The sequence below is a fragment of the Sorex fumeus genome, unplaced genomic scaffold, assembly GCF_029834395.1.
Source record: "Sorex fumeus unplaced genomic scaffold, SorFum_2.1 ptg000024l, whole genome shotgun sequence".
NCBI lineage: Eukaryota > Metazoa > Chordata > Mammalia > Eulipotyphla > Soricidae > Sorex > Sorex fumeus.
The window spans coordinates 48,855,045-48,875,408 of NW_026606081.1; the positions used below are offsets into that span (position 1 = coordinate 48,855,045).

The 20,364-nt window shown below is 50.2% G+C and overlaps 1 protein-coding gene across 1 annotated transcript in view; it reads left to right on the forward strand.

The window, feature by feature from the left end:
- The window catches only part of WWC2 (WW and C2 domain containing 2), a 132,709-nt gene that overhangs the window by 70,702 nt on the left and 41,643 nt on the right, over positions 1–20,364 (forward strand). Inside the window, exons 2-4 of the mRNA XM_056114038.1 lie at positions 3,361–3,470; positions 13,410–13,613; positions 15,038–15,114. Coding sequence (XP_055970013.1) covers positions 3,361–3,470; positions 13,410–13,613; positions 15,038–15,114 — 391 coding nt within the window. The remainder of the gene's footprint in view (positions 1–3,360; positions 3,471–13,409; positions 13,614–15,037; positions 15,115–20,364) is intronic.

Below are 20,364 nucleotides of genomic sequence, written 5' to 3' on the forward strand. Positions count from 1 at the left end.
CCAGGGCTCACTCCTGGCAGTGCTCAGGAAACCATCCGCAGTGCCAGGGATGGGCCTGGGGCCAGGCTGCGGCAGGGCAGATGCCATCCCCCCACTCCAGCCCTGTGCCACCTCTTGGAAGCCAGGAGGACCCACAGAGGCACCCCAGCCATTGGGAGCCGCTCTCGGGGCCGTGCTGGGGGACGCGAACTCCATGTCCCTCACTCCATAGGCGCCTTGGAGGGGGATCCCTGGAGAAATGCAAAATGCAGGGAGCGTATCTGGAGACCTGAAACCCTGAGGGACAGACAGGCCCTTTCTGTACGGGGACAGCGTGCTTGTCCCCTTCACGGGGATGCGATTCAGAAGGAGCACAGCACAGTTTCATGTGTATGGGGAGGCTTGAACTGGGACAAGAGTTTTCCGAGAGTGGCTTTCTCTGTCACTGGCTTTCTCTTTTAGCACGATTGGTACAAACTGCCCTGTGGGCCAGACCAATGCCGCCTTCTGTGTGTGTGTGTGTGTGTGTGTGTGTGTGTGTGTGCGCATGTGTTTGTGTGTGCGTGTGTGTGTGTATGTGTGTGAGTCTATGTGTGTGTTTGTGTGTGTGCAAGTGTATGTGTGCGTGTGTGTGCATGTGTGTATATGTGTGCGTGTGTGTGTGTGTGTGTGTGTGTGTGATTCACTATGGGGCCACTTGGAAGAGGAAGTGTCTCGCCCGGCCCAGGTGATCTATGACTTAACAATGAAGTCTGGAAGGCGGATTGTGCACGAGACAATGGTGCGGGGTCAGTGGGGAGAGGAAGGTCCACTCTGGGTTCCGGTTTGGGCCGGAAGCTTGGGCGAAGTGCCACTCTCTTCTCCCTGGTGGCCCAGGCTGTTTTGTAAGCAAGGGCTAATCTGTGGAAGTGGGTTCCCATGAAATTTCATTAATTTTAGGCTTTTCGCTAGAAGTTTCCCCTTTGTGGGGAGCCTGCACAAACCGAGCCCTGTGCTTCTTCCTTCCTCGCCAGCCAGGAAGTCAGGAGTCTCAGAGATTCCTCACACGAAGAGGAAGAAATTTAGAAGCTAATCAATATTTTGCCCACCGGCTTTGTTCTAATTCAGACTATTTCTAATTTTGAAATTCAGCTTTTCCTTCTGTGGGTAGGGGCGTGTGTGTGTGTGTGTGTGTGTGCGTGCGTGTGTGTGTGTGTGTGATTGCTTAGTACATTGCTTGATATTGCCTTTGTCAAGGTAACAGTATAAATGAGTGCCTAATTTGGCACCTGAGAGTGTTATTATTTATATCTTATAATTCAGGTAAGAATGAAGTCCCAGAATTTTCAAATTTATAAGTATTTTTTTAAATTTGTTTGGGGACCATACACTGCAGTGTTTGGGGACTGATCCCAGCTTGCTGGTCACTCTGGGTGGTGCTCGGGGATATACCGTGATTGGGGACTGAACCCTGGGCTTCCACATGCAAAGTATATGCGCCAGTCTTGTGAAGTGTCTTTTGGACTCTAGAAACGTTATTTATTGATAGAGCGTGGAGAAAAGATACATTATCTAGATGCAGAACATGGAGTGTGACGATTATCATTATTGCTGTTTTGGTTGGGGGGCCACGCTCCGTGGTGTGCACGGCTTTCCAGGTGGTGCTGAGAATATCGCCTGAGTTGGCTAGGTGCAAGGCAAACACTCTACCTGTTTATTTTTGAGTCAACACTCCAGAGTAGGTTTTCTCTTTTTTTTATGTTAAAATTCCAGGAATGGGGGCTGGAGCCATAGTACAGTGGGTAGGGCGTTTGCTTTGCGTGCGGTTGATCCTGGTTGACCCAGGTTCAATCCCCAGCATCCCATATGGTCCCCCCGACACTTGTCAAGAGAGATTTCCTGAGTGCAGAGTCAGGAGTAACCCCTGAGCGTCGCTGGGTGCGACCAAATAGCAGAAAGAAAAAAAAAATTGCAGAAATGGAAACATCTGGAGCTCTAGTTGCCTTCACAGTGAGGTAGCTACTTAGAGATGTGATTCAGGTCTCTGTCGATAGCACGCTATCTGCTGGGCAGTTAGTGCCGGCCTGGGCTAAAGGAAATGCTTTGCAAGTGCAATCAGGCTTAGTAAGGGTTGAACCGGAGTGCATGTTCCAAAGCTTTTGTGATCCCAAGCGTAATCACTTCTTCCTATCAGACTTGTGGTGGCCCTGTTGATTGGGCGGAAGTGGCCCCTTTGCACTTCCTGGGGCCACACCTTCTCCCCCACCCATCCCTTCGCATACCTCACCCGGGGAGGCATCTGGACTCACGCAGAACCCCCTGGTCCCTGGCTCCATCTCGCCCCCTCGTGGAGGTAGTCCTCAGCCCTCCTTTAGCCGGCTGTAATTGCGGGGAGGGGTGGGGGAGTGGGGGAGGGTGGAGGGGAGTGTGGGAATCGGGGAATAGAATATCTGGCTTCCTGTCAGAGAGAAAATCCCCCAGGCATTGTAGGGTAGACGATGACGCTTGAGCATCTTCTAAGAGGACCGTTTTGGGCCTCATGGAGTTGCCATCGTGCTGAGCCCCAGGATTCTGGGTGAAGATGGCCCGTTGCCCTGATGGTCCGGTCACCTTTCATGCCTGACACTTGCTGAGACTCCTCACCCATCAGTAGCTCTCATTGAAACTTATGTCCCCCAAGACAAAGCAGGAAGCTGGAGACTTTTGTTGGGTTTGGGTTTGGAGCGGGCACACCTGGCTCAGGGCTTCCCCCCGGAGGTACTTGGGGGACCGTATGGTGCTGGGGGGACCATATGCGGTACAGAGAGGGATGGAGTTGGGATTGGCTGCAGGCAAAGTAAAGTAAACACCTCACCAACCCCTGTGCTTCTTGTCCATTGATTTTTTTTTTTTTTTTTGCTTTTTGGGTCACACCCAGCAATACTCAGGGGTTACTCCTAGCTCTGCAGAGTAGGAATTACTCCTGGCTCTGCACTCAGGAATTACTCTTGGTGGTGCTTGGGGGGGAGGGGGGAGCATATGGGATGCCAGGGATTGAACCTGGGTCAGCCGCATGCAAGGCAAATGCCCTCCCCACTGTACTATCACTCCGGCCCCATGTTAGTTGATTTCAAACACAGGCCTGGCTCAGGGCCAGTGTACTTGCCTTGCATGTGTAAAGTTCTGGGTGTGATCCCCGGCATCGTCCCTAAACAAAACATCTGCTGTACCAAAGAGATGGAAAACAGCAGCCCCGAAAATCCATCAGCAACAAAAGATTCTGAACATCGTAGTGTGAAGTCCAGGAACAGATGAGGGGCCGAAAGGCAGCGAGACAGAGCTGTGTGACTCCTGGGTCCCGGGCCGAGTTTAGCTCTTTCCGCATGCAGAAACTCACCCTGTATTTCTTCCCCTTTGTTGCAGGTTAACGAAACCCTTGTCGTTTGCTGACTGTGTTGGGGATGAGCTGCCGTGGGGATGGGAAGCCGGGTTCGACCCCCAGATCGGGGTCTATTACATCGATCACATCAACAGTAAGTTTTTCCTCTCTGCTAAGACCAAAATCCCAGGGACTGATCGTCTGAGAACCTGGGGTCCCCTGAGAAAGGAGAAAGCATCTTGCCAAGGGCGTTTCTTCCCCCTGCTCCTGCCCCTTCCTTCCCGTGCCTTCTTTCATTTTTTCTTTTGTTTATGGGGGCAAAGTGGAGGAGGAGGGGAGCTTCCCAAACTCTGTTCACTGTGCCAAGGCCTCTCCCGACAATACTCAGCCCTGCCAGGCAGCTCAGTGCCAGGCCCCGAGTTCCAGGTGCCCCTTGGCCCTCCCAGGCTATGTTATGGGACCTCATGGTATTGGGCTTTCAGTCAGTGCAAAGCCTGCATCCCTGATCCCTGGGTATGTGCATAGATCTCCTGCGCTTTATTTCCCCCTGGGTGTTGTGGCCCTGCCTGGCAGTGCTCAGGGCTCATGCCTGGCTCTGCACTCATAGATCATTCCTGGTGGGCTTGGAGGGCCATGTGGGGCACCGGGGATTGAACCTAGGGCGGCTGTGTACCAGGCAAGCGTCCTCCCTGCTGTGCTGTCTCTCCAGTCCTCTGCCCCCACTCTTTTTTGGCTGTACCCAGCTGTGCTCAGGCTAAGTGCTCAGGGATCCCTCTTGGTAGTATGGGGGAGGAGGGTATCACATGGTGCCGGGGTGGACCGCAGTCTGCCAGCTTGGGAAGTATGTGCTCCAGCCCTCTGAGCCATTTCCTGGCCCCCTCTTGCACCTTACAACTTTTTTTTTTTCTTTTTGGGTCACATTTGGCGATGCACAGGGGTTACTCCTGACTCTACACTCAGCAATGATTCCTGGTGGTTGCTGAGGGGACCATATGGGATGCCAGGGATTGAACCGAGGTCAGCTGTGTGCAAGGCAAACACCCTACCTGATATACTATCGTTCCACAAGTCAAATCAAATCACAAATCATCCTGTTATTCGTCGATTGCCTCGAGCAGGCCCCAGTAATGTCTCCTTCATCCTAGCCCTGAGATTATATTCAAGGCTCTTTAGGGCTGGAGTGATAGCACAGCGGTAGGGCGTTCGCCTTACAAGCGGCCAACATGGCCGACCCGAGTTCGATTCCTCTGCCCCTCTCGGAGAGCCCGGCAAGCTACCGAGAGTATTCGATATGCCAGACACAGTAACAACAAAGTCTCCAATGGAGACGTTACTGGGCCCGCTCGAGCAAATCGACGATCAACGGGAGGGCCTTTACCTTTACCTTTACCTTAGGAGAATGAGACCCATCATTGTTACTGGTATTTGGCATATTGGGTACGCCACGGGGAGTTTGCCAGACTCTGCCGTGTCTATCGCTCCAGTCCTGCTTGTAACTTTTATTAATATTTTTATATTCTGGAATTTTATGGGATATGGGGCTGGAGTGATAGCACAGTGTGTGGGTGCGTTTTCAGCTAATGCCTTGCCGGCCGTGTGCAAGGCAAATGCCCTCCCCTCTAGCTGTCGCTCTAGCCCCTCCATGAGCTTTTAAAAATGTCCCATTTTTCTGAAGCTGGAACAGCCTGGCCGCTCTTCCCACCGCTGGCAGTCTCCTCCTCCTCCTTCTTATCTGCACCCGGGAAGAGGTGGGGCGAGGGGAGCACTGGAAGCCTGACCTCCAGGCTCTGGCCTGTGTGTTTGGGTGGGTGGGGGAGATCGCCCCTCACAGCATCTCTGGACGCGGTCTTATAATGTGGGGGACAGCCCCCCCCGGGTTCTGTTTCCTGGTTTGGGGATGGTGGGGGTCCCACTAACTTCAGCAGCCTTTGGATCTGAGTGCGTGCCCATATTCACGTCCCGCATCTGTCATGCTCCCACACGGGTCCAGGGGGCAGTAGTCAGGGTCAGTGGTCACAGGAGCACACTCAATCCCGTTAGGACGGACGTTGGCGCTGAACAGAGAAGCGTAAGCAGAGAACCACCGGGGGCATTGTTGAGCCACGCTCTCGGGTGCGTTTCCAGCTAATGCCTTTTAATGGCTGAGCATCCCATGTTAGGAGTGAATGACCACTTTTTAATCCATGCCACCGTTTCTATTTCCAGTTTTTACCGCTTAGGGAAAAAAGGTCAATGTGAATGTGAATGATCCTTTGTAAGTCTTTTTTGTGGATCTGTATGGATTTTTATTTTCTTTTTGGGTCACACCCGGCGATGCACAGGGGTTATTCCTGGCTCATGCACTCAGGAATTACTCCTGGCAGTACTTGGGGGACCATATGGAATGCTGGGAATTGAACCCGGGTTGGCCGTGTGCAAGGCAAATGCCCTACCTGCTGTGCTATCTATCACTCCAGCCCCTGGATATTTTTTGGGGGGAGAGTCATACTCAGTGATGCACAGGGCTTACTCCTGGCTCTGCACTTAGGAATCACTCCTGGCAGTGCTCATGGGACCATATGGGATGCTGGGAATCGAACCTGGGTAGGCTGCGTGCAAGGCAAACGCCCTATCCTCTGTACTGTCGCTCTGGCCCGGATCTATATGTTTTAATTATCACTCAGATAAATACCCAGGAATGCAGGTGCTAGGTCAGATGTATGACTTCCTTTTGTGGGGGAGTGAAGGGGAGGGGCTGGGGTTGGACCACACCTGGCAGTCCTTCGGGCTTACTCCTGGCTCTGTGCTCAGGGACCACTCCTCGCGGGCTCCGAGACCATGCGGGGTGTGGGGATATGGCTGCCTTGTAAACCCAGCCATGGTCTAGAGTGGAATTATTTTATACTCAGCCACTGGTTACTCAGTTTGATAGTCAACATTTGATGGTGGCCATGTTTTATATTGATTTTCATTAAAAGAAATTTTTTAAAATAATTTTGAAGTTTTACTATTGTGTTATCCTCATTATAAATCAGCTACGCTGAGTTCACCGCTGAATGTCCAATTTTTCTCCTTCGGCCCGTTGTGCCTTTGTCAGGGCGTGAGTGTAACACGGTGTGTCTCGGTTTTGACTTGCAGTTCTCCAGTGACTAATGATGCTGAGCACATTTTCATTTGTCTCTTGGCCCCTGTTGTATCTCTGTGGGTGAAATGTCTGCCACTGTTTTTGTCCATTTTTTAAGTTGGATCACTTGTCCTTTCTAATGTTGATTTTGAAGAATTATTTTCATTTATTTTGGATGAATCTCTTATGAGATACATACGTGTACTATGAAGATTTATTTCCCAACCTGTGGCTTGTCTACTTATTTTCCCAAGTTTGAAACTTGGAAGCTAGGTGTGACATTTATTTTTATTTTATTATAGTTTTCAGTATCTGCCCCCCCCCCAGAAATATATCTTCCAAGATTATGAAGATATTCTCCTATAACTCTGTCTAGTTTTCATGGTTAAGTGTGTGGCTCACTGTATTTCAGGAGAACGTGAAATAAAGGCCAATTTTCCTCCTTATACATCATCAAAATGTTCCAGCGCAGTTTCTTAAAGCAGCTTTGTTTTTTGGTTGGAGAACACGGGCGTTGCTCAGGGCTTACCTCCTGGCTCTGTACTCAGGGAATCATTCCTAGCAGTGCTCAGGATCTCATATGTGATGCCAGGAACTGATCCAGGGTCAGCCCTGAGCAAGGCACACCCTTTAATCCCTGTTCAGCCTCTCTGGTCCCATCAACAAAGCTTTCATTCCCCCAGTGAACTGACTTAGAGCCGAGGTTGGAATTATTTGGTTGCTTATGTGAATCTATATTAAGGATTCTTCTTTTTTCTTTTTTCTTTTTGGGTCACACTTGGTGATGCTCAGGGGTTACTTCTGGCTCTGCACTCATAAATTAGTCCTGGCGGTGCTCAGGGGATCATACAGGGTCCTGAGGATCGACCATGGGTTGGCTGTGTGCAAGGCAAACGCCCTTCCTGGTGTACTATGGCTCTAGCCCCCTATATTAAGGATTCTTGACATTGTTTCATTGAACTGTTTTGCCACTTTTTCTGCATGTGACTTTGTGCCAAGTCTTAAAGTCAAGTAGTATAACTCCCAATTTCGTTCTTTATATCAGTTGTTCTAGATTCTTTGCATTTTAAGACAAATCTTAAATCTGCTCATCAACTTCTCCAGCAGAGCATGTTGGAATTTTGGATTGTATCCATCGGGAAATGACTGTCTCGCTAGATACTGCTATAGACCATCATTCATTTATGGAGATTTTCTTTAATTTCTTCAAGTTTTATGCTTTCCAGAGTAGAAGTGATCTTTTGATTTTCTGTTGACTATTTCCAGGTGTTTTACTTTGTTTGTTTGTTTGTTTGTTTTGGGGGCCACATTCAGTAGTGCTCCAGGGCTATTGCTGGTGCATGCTCAGGAGTGGCCCCTGACCAGGGGCCACATGCAGAGCCTGGGATCAAACCCAGTCCACTGTGAGCTGGGCTGAGCCTCTGCACTTTCTTTGGCCTTGCTGTGACCTCCCTGCCCTCCCCCCATCGGTATTATAGAACCAACGTGATTGGCACATAACTCACATTCCACCAAACGCGTGCATTTTTAGTGTGGTAACACCGCAGTTGCATTATTGCAGAAACTTTCTCCTTCCTCCGCGTCCTCCCTCAGCCAGAGGCCATCTCCTTTCTAATACCAGACGTAACTTCTTCCTCTTCTAGAAATGTTTAAGAATAGAAGAATGCGGCACGAACTCTTTTCTGGAACAATGTTGTAGATTCTCTCATATAGCATCTTTCGGCAAGCTGACCCTTTTTTTTTTTTTAATTGTCAAGTCCTGTTTCCTGGTATGGTTAGGCCCAAATGCGTTCATCCACCGTAGTCAAATAGTCAAATCTGATGACTACTTGGGCTTCCTTGGGGTGGGGGTAAGGAAGGGCTCATTGTGCATGTAGGTGCTTTGAACAGCGTTTCGTGTGCATAAACTTTTGTTCCCAGGCTCGGGAGTAGAGCTGCTGGGCCCTGTTTCACGTGCAGACTCGCCTTTTCCAAGACAGCAGTGAGCAGTTCTGTGGAGTGGCTGTCCCCTCTCCTAGTTGCCCCCCACGTTGGAGAGTTCCAGGCAATCCACACTGCGACAACACTCCGTAATGCCGTTCCAAGTGCGTTCCATTATAGTGGGCCTGAAGTGATGGGTTACTGTGAGTCTCACAGCCCTGACCCCAGGTGGCGGTAAACAGCTGTCAACGGTTTGATGTTGTTCACGGTGTTAAACGATGGGGAATGGGTGTGTTACCGTTCGCACGTTGGTTTGTGCTGTCTGCTGAGCTCTTCTCATCTTCTTTAGTGGTATACTTTTTTTTTTTTTACTTTTTGGCTCACACCCGCCAATGCTCAGGGGTTACTCCTGGCTCTGCACTCAGGAACTACTCCTGACGGTGCTCAGGGACCATTTGATGCCGGGGATTGAACCTGGGTCAGCCACATGCAAGGCAAATACCCTCCTCACTGTCACTCAGGCCCCGTGAAGTGCATCTTCTTCCACCGAGTAGACAACATGCAAATAAATGATCGTGCACCAGAATTCCGTGATCCCCAGAGCAGACGCATTCTCATCATCATCATCATCATCATCAATCATCATCATCATAATAATAAATACTGTGTGGGTCCAGGAGGACTGGTTAATGGTTGTGTGTGTGAAGGGCAGTTAGGATAGAGAAGGGACCAACATGACACTAATAGTTGGAAATGATCATTTTGGACAGGAACTGAGTGTTGAAAGTAGGTAAAGGGGGATATACCTGGTAACCTTTCAGTATCTGTATTGCCAACCATAAGGCCCAAAAGTGGGGGGGGGGGGGGAGAGAGAGAGAGAGAGAGAGAGAGAGAGAGAGAGAGAGAGAGAGAGAGAGAAAGTGTCTGCCATAGATGCAGCAGGTGGGGGTGGGTGCAGGAGGGACACTGGGGACATTAGTGGTGGGAAATGTACACTGGTCAAGGGACAGGTGTTGGAACATTATATGACAGAAACCTAACCATGAACAACTTTGTAGCTGTATATCATTATGGTCTAATCAAAAAAAGAAGAGAAGGAAAAAAAAAAACAACAAACCACTATCCTTGGGTAAGCACCTGGGAGTCTTCACAGTGAGGGAATCTTGGCAAATCTCTTGCGCCAAGATAATGACTGGGCGTGAGACAGGCTCAGCCTGGGACTGCCCCTGCAGAGGTGCCCGCAGGGACCCTCGATGGTTTCACCCTGAATGGTGCCCTCTTTCAGAAATGTCTCTTTCTCCCACGGCTTCTCTTCCAAGTTTGGTGCTTGTTTTTCTGCTGATTTATCCAAAACAAGTGCCAATGGCTTATGGTGAGGGTGCTGTGGTCATTTAAGCCTGTTGCTACTTCCTTTGGCATTTCAGCCATGGACAAGCATTTGACTGCAAATAGGCCAGCTCCCCCAAGGGAGGGCCACCGGGTTAGACGGAATCTCCAAAGATCCTGAGAGGACACGTCCTCTGAAAAGAATGGCCGGGATGTGCAAAGCCTTGCATGTAGGGATGTGTTTTAGTATCTCCCAAGGCTTCAGTGTGCTTCGTTTTATTGGTTATCTGTCTCACAATCCCAGATTCCTCCGAAACTGAAAACGCTTTGATTGTCTCCTGGACACTGTGGGTCACACCCTGGCTGGGCTTAGCTGGGCCCTTTGGTCCATTGTCTGGTCTCCTCTGTCCACTGTCCCCAGAGGCTGCCCTGCCTGGGAGGGCTATAGATGGGGTCTGTTTCCAGACTCATTCATGTGGGGTTGTTGGCCAGCAAGGGCTGATCACTGGCCTGTGGCCACCTTATTCCTGACCTAGTGGGGCTCTGCCTAGGACACCCAACACCATGGCCCTCGCCACCCCTTACTGCTACTCTTGGCCTTGCCTGGAAGCTTCCACAGCCACTGTATTTTCACCACGCGATCATTGATCATTGCCGGCCGTTTTAATGACAATTTTGTTTTTGCAAGAAAAATGAAGCTTGAAGCTCACTCCACCCCGCACCCACCCCCCACCTCCCCACATACACACACAAACAATCACACGTGCTGGTATTCCTTGAAAATCATTTGTCACCAGGAGCCAGAGAGATAGCACAGCGGGTAGGGTGATTGTCTTGTGTGTGTCTGACCTGGGTTCGATTCCCCAGCATCACATACACTCCCGCTCTGTGCACTGCTGGGTGTGGCCGCAAAGCAAAACCAAAATGCATCATTTATTGCTAAATTATCTTTAGCGCGAGATTAGGATGCACAGAATACTCGTGACTGTATGTTGCAATGGGCTGGTGACGCCTCCAGAGTCATTTTTTATTTTTACCCTGAATCAGAAAGAAAAGCTCCCCGCACGTGACCAGGCTGCTGGCAGAGGAACTGTCCAGCTTCAGGCGGGAAGGTTTGAGTCTTGACTCCGGACCTTGTCACCCGCCCCCCTGTGACTCCCAGCACCTCGAGCTCATCCTTGCATTGACCCCAGGCCCGTTTATCAGCACCGCGACACCAAAACAGGCCACACGCTTCGACTTCCCGAAACTGACAGCATGCTTTGAAAAATGCACAGCTGTGGGCCACTGGGGGAAACCACTGCTGGTGCCCGACTTCCAGGGGCCCGACAGACAGTCATGCCGGCAAGGGTCAGGAGACCAAAGTTTATTTAGTTTTTAATTTTTTATTTTTGGGTCACACCCAGCAATGCTCAGGGGTTACTCCTGGCTCTACACTCAGGAATCACTCCTGAGTGATTGGTGCTTGGGGGACCATATGGGATGCCGGGGATCGAACCCAGGTCGGCCATGTGCAAGGCAAACACCCTCCCTGCTGTGCTATGGCTCTGGTCCTAAGACACCAAAGTTTATTTACTTTTTTTTTTTTGGCTTTTTGGGTCACACTTGGCAGTGCACAGGGGTTACTCCTGGCTCTGCACTCCGGAATTACTCCTGGCGGTGCTCAGGGGACCATATGGGATGCTGGGAATCGAACCTGAGTTGACCGCATGCAAGGCAGGCACCCTACCCGCTGTGCTATCGCTCCAGCCCGTAAGACCAAAGTTTAAAACTCAGCTTTTGGACAGAATAGCCTCCAGTGATCATGTGGCCATGACCATTAGGTGAAATACGGCAGCACTGCCCGGGGTCCACCAGAGGAAAGCTGACTCACTGAGATTTTGTTGGTGGGGGGGGGGAGGGTGCGGAGTGATAGTACAGCGGGGAGGGCGTCTGCCTTGTACCTGACCAACCCAGATTGGCTCCCTGGCATCCCATATGATCTCCTGAGCACCACCAGGAATGATTCCTGAGTGCAGAGCCAAGAGGAACCCGTGAGCATCGCTGGGTGTGACCCAAAAAGAAAAAATTTTAAAAAAGAAAAGATGTTTTTTGTTGGCCTTACTCTGCAGCTGAAGCAGGAAAGTACTTAGGAGCCAGTCCTAAGGCCCTAAGCTGTTCTCCTCAAACTACAGCCAGGGTTTGTTTTAGAATTTCTTTTTTTGTTGGCTTGTGTTTGGGGGCCACACCCAGCGATGCTCAGGGCTTCCGCCTGGTGCTTGGCTCAGGAATCACTCCCGGCGGAGCTCAGGGGACCATATGGGGTACTGGGGATCATACCTGGGAGTTGTTTCAGACATGCGCCGTTCCAACACCGATCCCACCCCCGCAGCCTGCCCCCTTAGATGACACAAACAGGTGTATTTCCTGTTGCTTGTTCCAGCAAACGGGCAAATGGAATTTTCAGAAGAGAGATCCTTAAGAGTCGATCTGTGCTTATTGTCAGATCTCACTATGGTCCTCCTGGTGTGTCTGAGGATTCGCCGGGGCTGGTTGGTACCCGTGGAACCTTCTGGGTGACTGTTTTTGCTCACTGAGTTTGATGGGCTTCTCTGCGATTTTCCCATCGCGTTTGCAGCGCCCCTACTGGGCTGGCAGTGCTGTGAAGTGGGGAGGTTTCACGCGGCCACGCACTCAAGCTGTGGGCTGGAAGAACTCGGTGACTGGGCAGTCTGGCACGGTTTAGTCATAAAGCAGGAGGGTTCCTGTGCCAGAGGGAGCCATGTGGCTGGGGGGTGGTGGGTCTGCAGGCAGGAAGGGGCTTCTCACCCCATTCCCAGAAGGGCCCCGAGTTCTCAGCCTGGACCCACCTGCCTGGGGAGATTCAGCAGCATCATGTTCCTTTGGGGTTTGACTGAGGAGCGGGGGTCAGTGTTGGTGCCAGGAAACGCCGGGTCTGGGTGGGGGCTCTGACTTGTGTTTCTGTAAAGTGTAGTGCAAAGCCGCCACGGGGAGAATGCGCCTCCTCCCACTCCAAGGAACTCAGCAGTATAAGCCCCAATAATATTAGTCAGCAGATAATTCACCACTGTAGCGATTGCCATTATTGTCATCGTGGCAGAGTGTTCTTGCCGGGCGTCTGTGCTTCTTGTGGTGGGCGGTTGTTGGCCTGGGGTGAATAGCAGCGCTGGTGGCAGCCTGAAATAGGACTGTACCCTCGAGGAAGTGGCCAAAGATTTGGGGTGCAGGAAACGGGGCTGGGGAATGGGGGATGGACAAAACCGAGGTCAGAGATAACTTGGATGCAGGCGAAAGAGTCCAGTCTTTCATCTGTAGAAAGCCATTGGTGGGCTGGAGGAGCCTAAGAGTTCTGGACAGTCCTGGTCCAGCTGGGGGGAGTTTGTCTGGACCATTCATGGGGAGAATGAGTCACTGACCAGGGCCCGGAAGGAGTGGACGGAGACCAATGATGTCAGCTAAAACGGAAGCGGATTTCTGGAGATCTGATGCCAGTGAACACCTCAGAGGACAGAGGAATTTAAGCTGCTCCCTTTTCTCCCTAGCAGTGCTCAGGGTCCCCAGGGGACTCTCCAGAGATGCTTGGTTCCATGACCAGGCCTGGGTGCCATGCTGCTTGGGCTCAGCAGTGCCAGGGATCAGAGCTGGTGCCTCGCGCTTGCATTCTAGTTTGGGACGTTTAAACTATTTCCCAAGCCTGCCCTCGGCAACCTCGATGACAAAAGTCCCCTGCCCGTGTCTTTCCAGAAACCACGCAGATCGAAGACCCGCGGAAACAATGGCGGGGCGAGCAGGAGAAGATGCTCAAGGATTACCTGTCGGTGGCGCGGGACGCGCTCCGCACGCAGAAGGAGCTGTACCACGTGAAGGAGCAGAGGCTGGCTCTGGCCCTGGATGAGTATGTGCGGCTCAACGACGCCTACAAGGAGAAGTCGAGCTCGCGTACAAGCTGTGAGTGGGGGCACTTGGCTGTAAACTGATGCTCTGGGCTGGAGGGGGTCAGAGAGCCGAAAAGAGAGCTCAGTGGGTAGGGTGCGTTTTGGGGCCGAAGAGAGAGCTCAGTGGGTAGGGTGCTGTCTGGAGCCGAAGAGAGAGCTCAGTGGGTGGGGTGCTGCCTGGGGCCGAAGAGAGAACTCAGTGGGTGGGGTGCTGCCTGGGCCGAAGAAGCTCAGTGGGTAGCGTGCTTGCCTGTGACCGGCCTGGGTCCATTCCCTGAGCAGTACCAGGAGTGATCCCTGAGCGCAGAGCCAAGAGTTAGCCCCAAGCACCAGCAGGGGAGTCTTAAAAGCAAAAGAAAGGAAAGGAAGGCAGGAGGACGTGAGGGCAGACCAGGCTGTTGCTAGTGAAGAGACAGCTTCTTGATTGTACATTGGCTCTGGGTCAGCTGCTTCTTGATGGGGAAGGTACCTCTCAAAGGTCTGGCTGGGCAGGACGCCTGCGTCCCCAGCTAGAAGCCTTCTCATCAGGGGAGCCCCAATCCCTTCTGTTCTCACCCTCCCTTTGCCTGGCCGATCTTCATTCATTCATGCATTTCTTCACTTATCCATTCGTTCATCTATCCACGTGTGATTTTACTCATGTATGTATTATATATGTACTGGGATCAAACTCAGGGTCTCCCACGTGCCAGGCTTGCGCCGAGCTCCCTGGCCTGTTCCCCAGTTGTCTTCAATGTCATCATGAGTTGATTTTTTGTTTTGTTTTGTTTTGTTTACCTTTTTGGCTCAAGGCAAAGAATTTGGCCTTTTCTGCTCCACCTAGTACAGAGCTTCCTGGGCCAGGCAGGAGGAGAGTGATGCCCTAGAGCTTCCATGGCCACTGCTCCCTGTCCCTGGCTTCCAGAGGCAGCTGTGACGGGCTCCGACGGGCTTGATACTGCACCGCTCTCCGTAGCTGCCATCGAGCCTCTAAGATTTTGTTTCTGTGCTTCGAAGAAAAGTAGACCCAGGGGTTTCGTCACCTAGATGCCTTTTTTTCCAGTTGCTGGTGGTGGTTTTTATTTTAATTTTTTATTTTGGTTTTTGGGCCACACCTGCCGGTGTTCAGGGCTTATTCCTGGCTCCTCGCTCTGGAATCATTCCTGATGGGGTCGGGGGACCATATGGGATAACGGGGATCTTACCCGGGTCAGCCTTGTGCAAGGCAAGAGCGCTCCCCACTGTACTGTCCTCTCCGGCCCACGTGGTTTTTATTTGTGGCGGTGCTGGATGCTGGACCCCTTCCCTGCCCTTCTGGGTTTCCCAAGGAAAGTTATAAAGGTGTGAGGACGTTTTATCATGGTAGCCGCTTGTCAGGGTAAATGCCCAGTCGAGACATAGCTGTACAGTTCCTCAGAGTCACTTCTCTCTTTTTTTTTCTCTCTTCTCTCTCGAAAGTATTCTCAGGCTCTTCTTCCAGTACTAAGTACGACCCTGATATCTTGAAGGCCGAGATCTCCACGACACGATTAAGGGTAAGACTCTCTTTTCCCTCCCGCCAGGATACACCCGAGCACTGTGGACGGGTGGCAGGGCCGGGAGACATCCAGTGCTGAACGCGGCCACATCCCGGCCCGCTGTGTTCCATGGCCTGGCCAGGAGCTTCCTGGTTGGCGGTGGACGCCTAAATCAAACTTTGAATTTTGACGGCTTCTCCTTATCGCACTCAGATCTGCCTTTGGGAGTTGAGCCCAGCTGCTCTTTCTGCAGGCGCCCCACTAGTTATTTTTTTTTAATTGTTTTTATTTTATAAGGTAGTTCACAATATTTGATTGCATTTAATATTCAAACACCAATCCCACTACCATGACACCTTCCCACCACCAGATTTGGGATGTTTCCATCCCAAGCCCCAATCCCTGTCCCAAAGCACAATCGAAATAATATAGTTTATACTATCTGTTATGAAAAACCGCTGAAAATGCTACAAAAAAGTATCCATAGAGGAAACAGGGTGAAGACTGTTCTGTTTTGTCAGGGGGCATTAAGATATTCTTTAGGATATTACTAACGCGTGTTGTTAAAGGTTGAGTGATGTGAGCTTTCATATCTACATCTGAAAATATGTACACATGCATATATACATGTATATTTCCCTTTATGATTCGTTGCCTATTATTTGAACCCCATCAAATGTGGTGTGGTACTTATGGAGAATGGGTAGGGAGTGTCTTATGTATGATGTCCGCGGTCATGCGAGGTCCAGTAATACGTTCACTCATACGTGAGGCTTAGCCCAAGCATGAGTGAGGTGAGTGAGGCCTTGAGTGAAGTGGCAGTTGGGTTCTGGAAGTTTTTGGCTGCCGGGGCTGGATCCCTTGGGGCAGGGAGGGCTCTCACCCGCCCCTCTCTGGCGCCCCACTGTTTAAAGGGGCTTCCGGTTCTTGTCAGGAAGTCACTTTTTTTTTTTTGTCGTGGGGATGAAACCCAGGACCTCGCCCCCACAGACACTGCCCTCGTCCTTCCTTTCCTCCACTGAGGCTTGCTTTCCTTCCTGTGCTTCCTTGGGGGTGTGGGCTGGCCATTGCTCTTTCTGGCCAAGCTGCTGTTGGCCTGGCAAGCAAATCCCTTCAACCCACACTTGTGCCGTGAACGAGGAATTAGCCTGAGCCCAGAGCCCCACCGCGTCCCCTCTCTTTGTCATTATCCTCCTCCCTGGTAGGAACACTGTCCCCGGACACACCCAGGCTGAAGTGTCTGCCTGCTTTGAACCCTGAAAGCTGAGGGGCGTCCACCCGTGTCATCCGCTTATGCTTCAGTGCAGCCACCTGAGCAGACACAGCCACTCTCAAACATTTTGTTTCTGTGTCCGGCCTCCACGTTGCTTATCCCGTCTCCTTCCTATGCACAGTCACGTTTAGTCCGATTTCCGCTCCTTCAGAAGAATGCCCTAACGAACCGGACTAGTATACTTGTTGTTCGGTCCACACGGGACCCCTTTTCGTGGATTGTCCACTGGGAGCGAAATTGCTGCATCCAAAGGGAAAATCCGTCTTCTGCTCCCATTTGAGCAAATGCCGGCGAGGGGGCTCAGGCTCACTCTCGAGACCCTTCTGGACGCGCTGAATGACTTAGCCGCTCGCCCATGCCCCAGGAGGTCTGAGCATTGCATTTTCATTGTCAGTCGACTTAGAATATTTCCTGGCTTCTTTATGATTTCTCATGTGACTGTATTGCTTCAGATTAAACACTTGGGGATTTTTCTTTTATTGCCGATTTCAGTTTTAGTCCCCAGTGTATTTTTTCCCTTTTGAAATTTTCTGTTTGATGCTTTTTATGGATATATCTGTTTATTTTTGCTACATGCCCACATTCTGTACATACATATGTAATGTTTGGACAAAATAATCAGTTATCTAAGCTCCATGTCCTACTTAAAGCCTTGTCTAGATTGCTTATGTATCACAAACTTGGACCTGGTCGGCTTTTTGCCTCTTTTATTTTGGGCCAGCAGTTGACTCCTTTGGCGGTCTCTGGGCTGTTATGTGTGAACATGAAACCAGGGGGCCAGAGAGATGGTATGAGGGGAAGGGGCTTCCAGACACAGCACAGGAGTAAGTCCTGAGCACAGCCTCATGTGGCCCAGTAACAAAAGAAGGAGGGGGAGGTGGGAATGATGAGAACAAAGGCAAGAATTTTTTTTTTCACAGATAAAACACTTTATTTAAATATCATGTTATCTTGGCTTTTTTAAATTTCTCCAGCATTCCTTTAAGATTTTTTTTTATTAGTGAGACACCATGAGGTACAGTTATAGACTTACAAATCTTTGTGCTTGGGTTTCAGTTATACAATGATCGAGTACCCATCCCTCCACCAGTGCCCATTCTCCACCCCCACCAATCCCAGTATCCCTCCCACCCCGCATCACCCCCATCCCACCCTGCCTCTGTGGCAGGGCATTCCCTTTTTTCTCTCTCTCCTTTTGAGTCCTGTGGTTCAAAAGCAAGAATTTAAACCAGGTGTTCCCAAACTTATTTGGCCTGCCACCCCATTTTTGGCCAGGGCAGACTCAAACTGTCCCTTTGAGCTGTCTGAAATCTGGGCTTCCCTACTTTTTATGGAAGGTGGGTCTCCCCTCACCCTTTCTTTTAGGACAAAACCCCTCAGGATCCACATTGAACTCCGGGCGTGCTTTACCATGGAGTTTGGTGACAGTATTCTTATTGATTTATTTGGGGTTGGGGTCACACCTAGCCATGCTCAGGACTTACACCCAGCTCTGCGCTCAGGGGTCGCTCCTGGTTGGGGCTCAGGGGACACAGTGTGGTTCCAGCGCGGGGACAAGGGCTGGCCATGTACAAGGCAAGTGCCTTAATACTCTAGCCCAGAATGTTTTGGGGCTTTTTTGTTTGTTTGGGGGATCACACCCAGCATTGCTCAATTCTTACTCCTGGTTCTGTGCTCAGGGATCTCTCCTGGCAGGGTTCTGGGGACCCTCTGGTGCCTGGGATAGAATCTGGGCCAGCCGCATACAAGGCAAGGACCCCCCTGTTATACTATCGCTTTGGCCCCCAAGAATGTATTTTTGAAAACCCAAGGTCTTTTTTTTCTTTTTCTCTTTTTGGGTCACACCCAGTGATGCGCAGGGATTACTCCTAGCTCTGTACACAGGAATTACTCCTGGCGGTGCTTGGGGGACCATATGCAATGCTGGGAATCGAACCCGGGTCAGCTGCGCGCAAGACAAATGCCCTACCTGCTGTAGTATTGCTCTAGCCCCCCACCCCAAGGTCTCGTAGAGCATCCGTAACCCTGGGTGTTTCATTGGCAGAACAGGTGCCTCCCCTGTGAGATTCTGAGTTCAATCCTTGGCACTGCACCCAATCAATCAATCAATCAGTAATTGATTGACTATTACACTGCTTCAACCAATTAGTAATTGATTAAATACTGCACTATGACTCTACCACCCCTTTCAGAGGGACATGGGAGAAGTTACCTGTTTAGAAAAATGATGCAAAGCCAAGAAAGGGAAAGAAAAATTCTACCCTCTGAGTGTGTTACTTTTTGATCCCTAGTAGACTGAATAATCCTAGTGCACACTTTCTCATGCACCAGCACTGTAGCACTGCACTGTCCTCCCGTTGTTCATCGATTTGCTTGAGCGGGCCCAGTAACATCTTCATTGTGAGACTTGTTGTTACTGTGTTTGGTATATCGAATACGTCACGGGTAACTTGCCAGGCTTTGCCGCGTGGGCGAGATACTCTTGGTAGCTTGCTGGGCTCTCCGAGAGGGGTGGAGGAATTGAACCCAGCTCACGGGGCTGGCTGCCTGCAAGGCAAACGCCCTACTGCTGTGCTATCACTCCAGCCAGAGAGAAACAAAACAAACAAACGAACAAACAGACAGAAAAATGGAGGTAGAACTTTTGTTAATTGATCAGATGATGCCTGAAATACTAAGGTGCAGGAAGAAAAAAGATTATCTGCAAAGGTCCAACAACTGAAGAGAGATAATGGACTATTTCGTACCAGCATTGGAAAGAAAGTGGAATCATCTCTGCATACTAAGAATAAATAATCATCAACTAAGATTTTATACCCAGCAAAGCAGCTTCCTTCCAGTGCCAGAAGTAAAGGCTTTTCTGGACAGAATCAGATTCACATACCACATCCCCATGCTCAGTCAGCCCAGAAACACTAAGCACAGCCAGCCAGGGAGGAACAGAGAGAAGGTTTGCTGCCTGAAGGGCTTCTTGTGAGTCGGTGCACTTAGCTCCAGATGTGGCAATAGTCAAACTTCAGCATGATTGTATTACATGTTCGCATTGTAAGATACATATTAATAGGCTGGATTTGGAAAAAAAAATCTTCCTGGGGCTGGAGCAATAGTACAGTGGGTAGAGGTTTGCCTTGCACACAGCCAACCCGGCAGCCAACCTGGGTTCAATCTCCGTCATCCCATATGGTCCCCTGAAGCACCCCTGGGGGTGATTTCTGAGTGCAGAGCCAAGAGGAACTCCTGAGCATCGCTGGGTGTGACCCCCCTCCAAAAAAAAGCAAAAAATAAATTTCAGTAAATTTGTAAAAAAGAAATAAAACCTTTCTAACTGCTGCTTACAAGAGACACAGGAAATGAAGATACAGAGAAGTTAAAAATGAAAGGATGGGGGGAGAAGATAATTAATTATAAGCAAGGTGAAGACGAGACAGTAATCTCCCCTTGCTGCAGTTGGTTTGCCTCAACCTCAGTCCTAAAATACTGTGTACAATACAAATAGGTGTTCTGCATAAGACAGAGAGACAGAGACCATCCAGCCTTTGTTACGGGACATTGTTAGAATTGCCCGATGATACTATGATTATTAGTTGTTGTTATTAGTTTCTTGCTCTGTCCACTTTATAAATTAAACTACCATTGGTGTGTTTGGATAGGATAAAATCCTGGTAGCAGACGGGTTCAGAACCGTCCATGGTCAGGTACGCCTGCAGTCTTCTGGGCCAGGGAGGCAACCCCTGTATAGTTTTGTTAAATTTTTAAGAGATAGATTTTTGGTCAAATCGCTCTCTTCTAGGGAATGGAAGAGGACTATGGGTCTCTGCCGCAACTGTTAAAATATGGGCCCCAAGCTACATAAAGCAGAGTTAGCAGAAATTCTAAGGATAAAACAAAACAAAATAAAAAATCTTCAGCAGTAGTGGGCAGATCCCATGCAATATTCAGTAGTCACTAGAACAAGCAGATGGATTTGTAGAAGGGCGAAGAGCAAGGGTCCACGA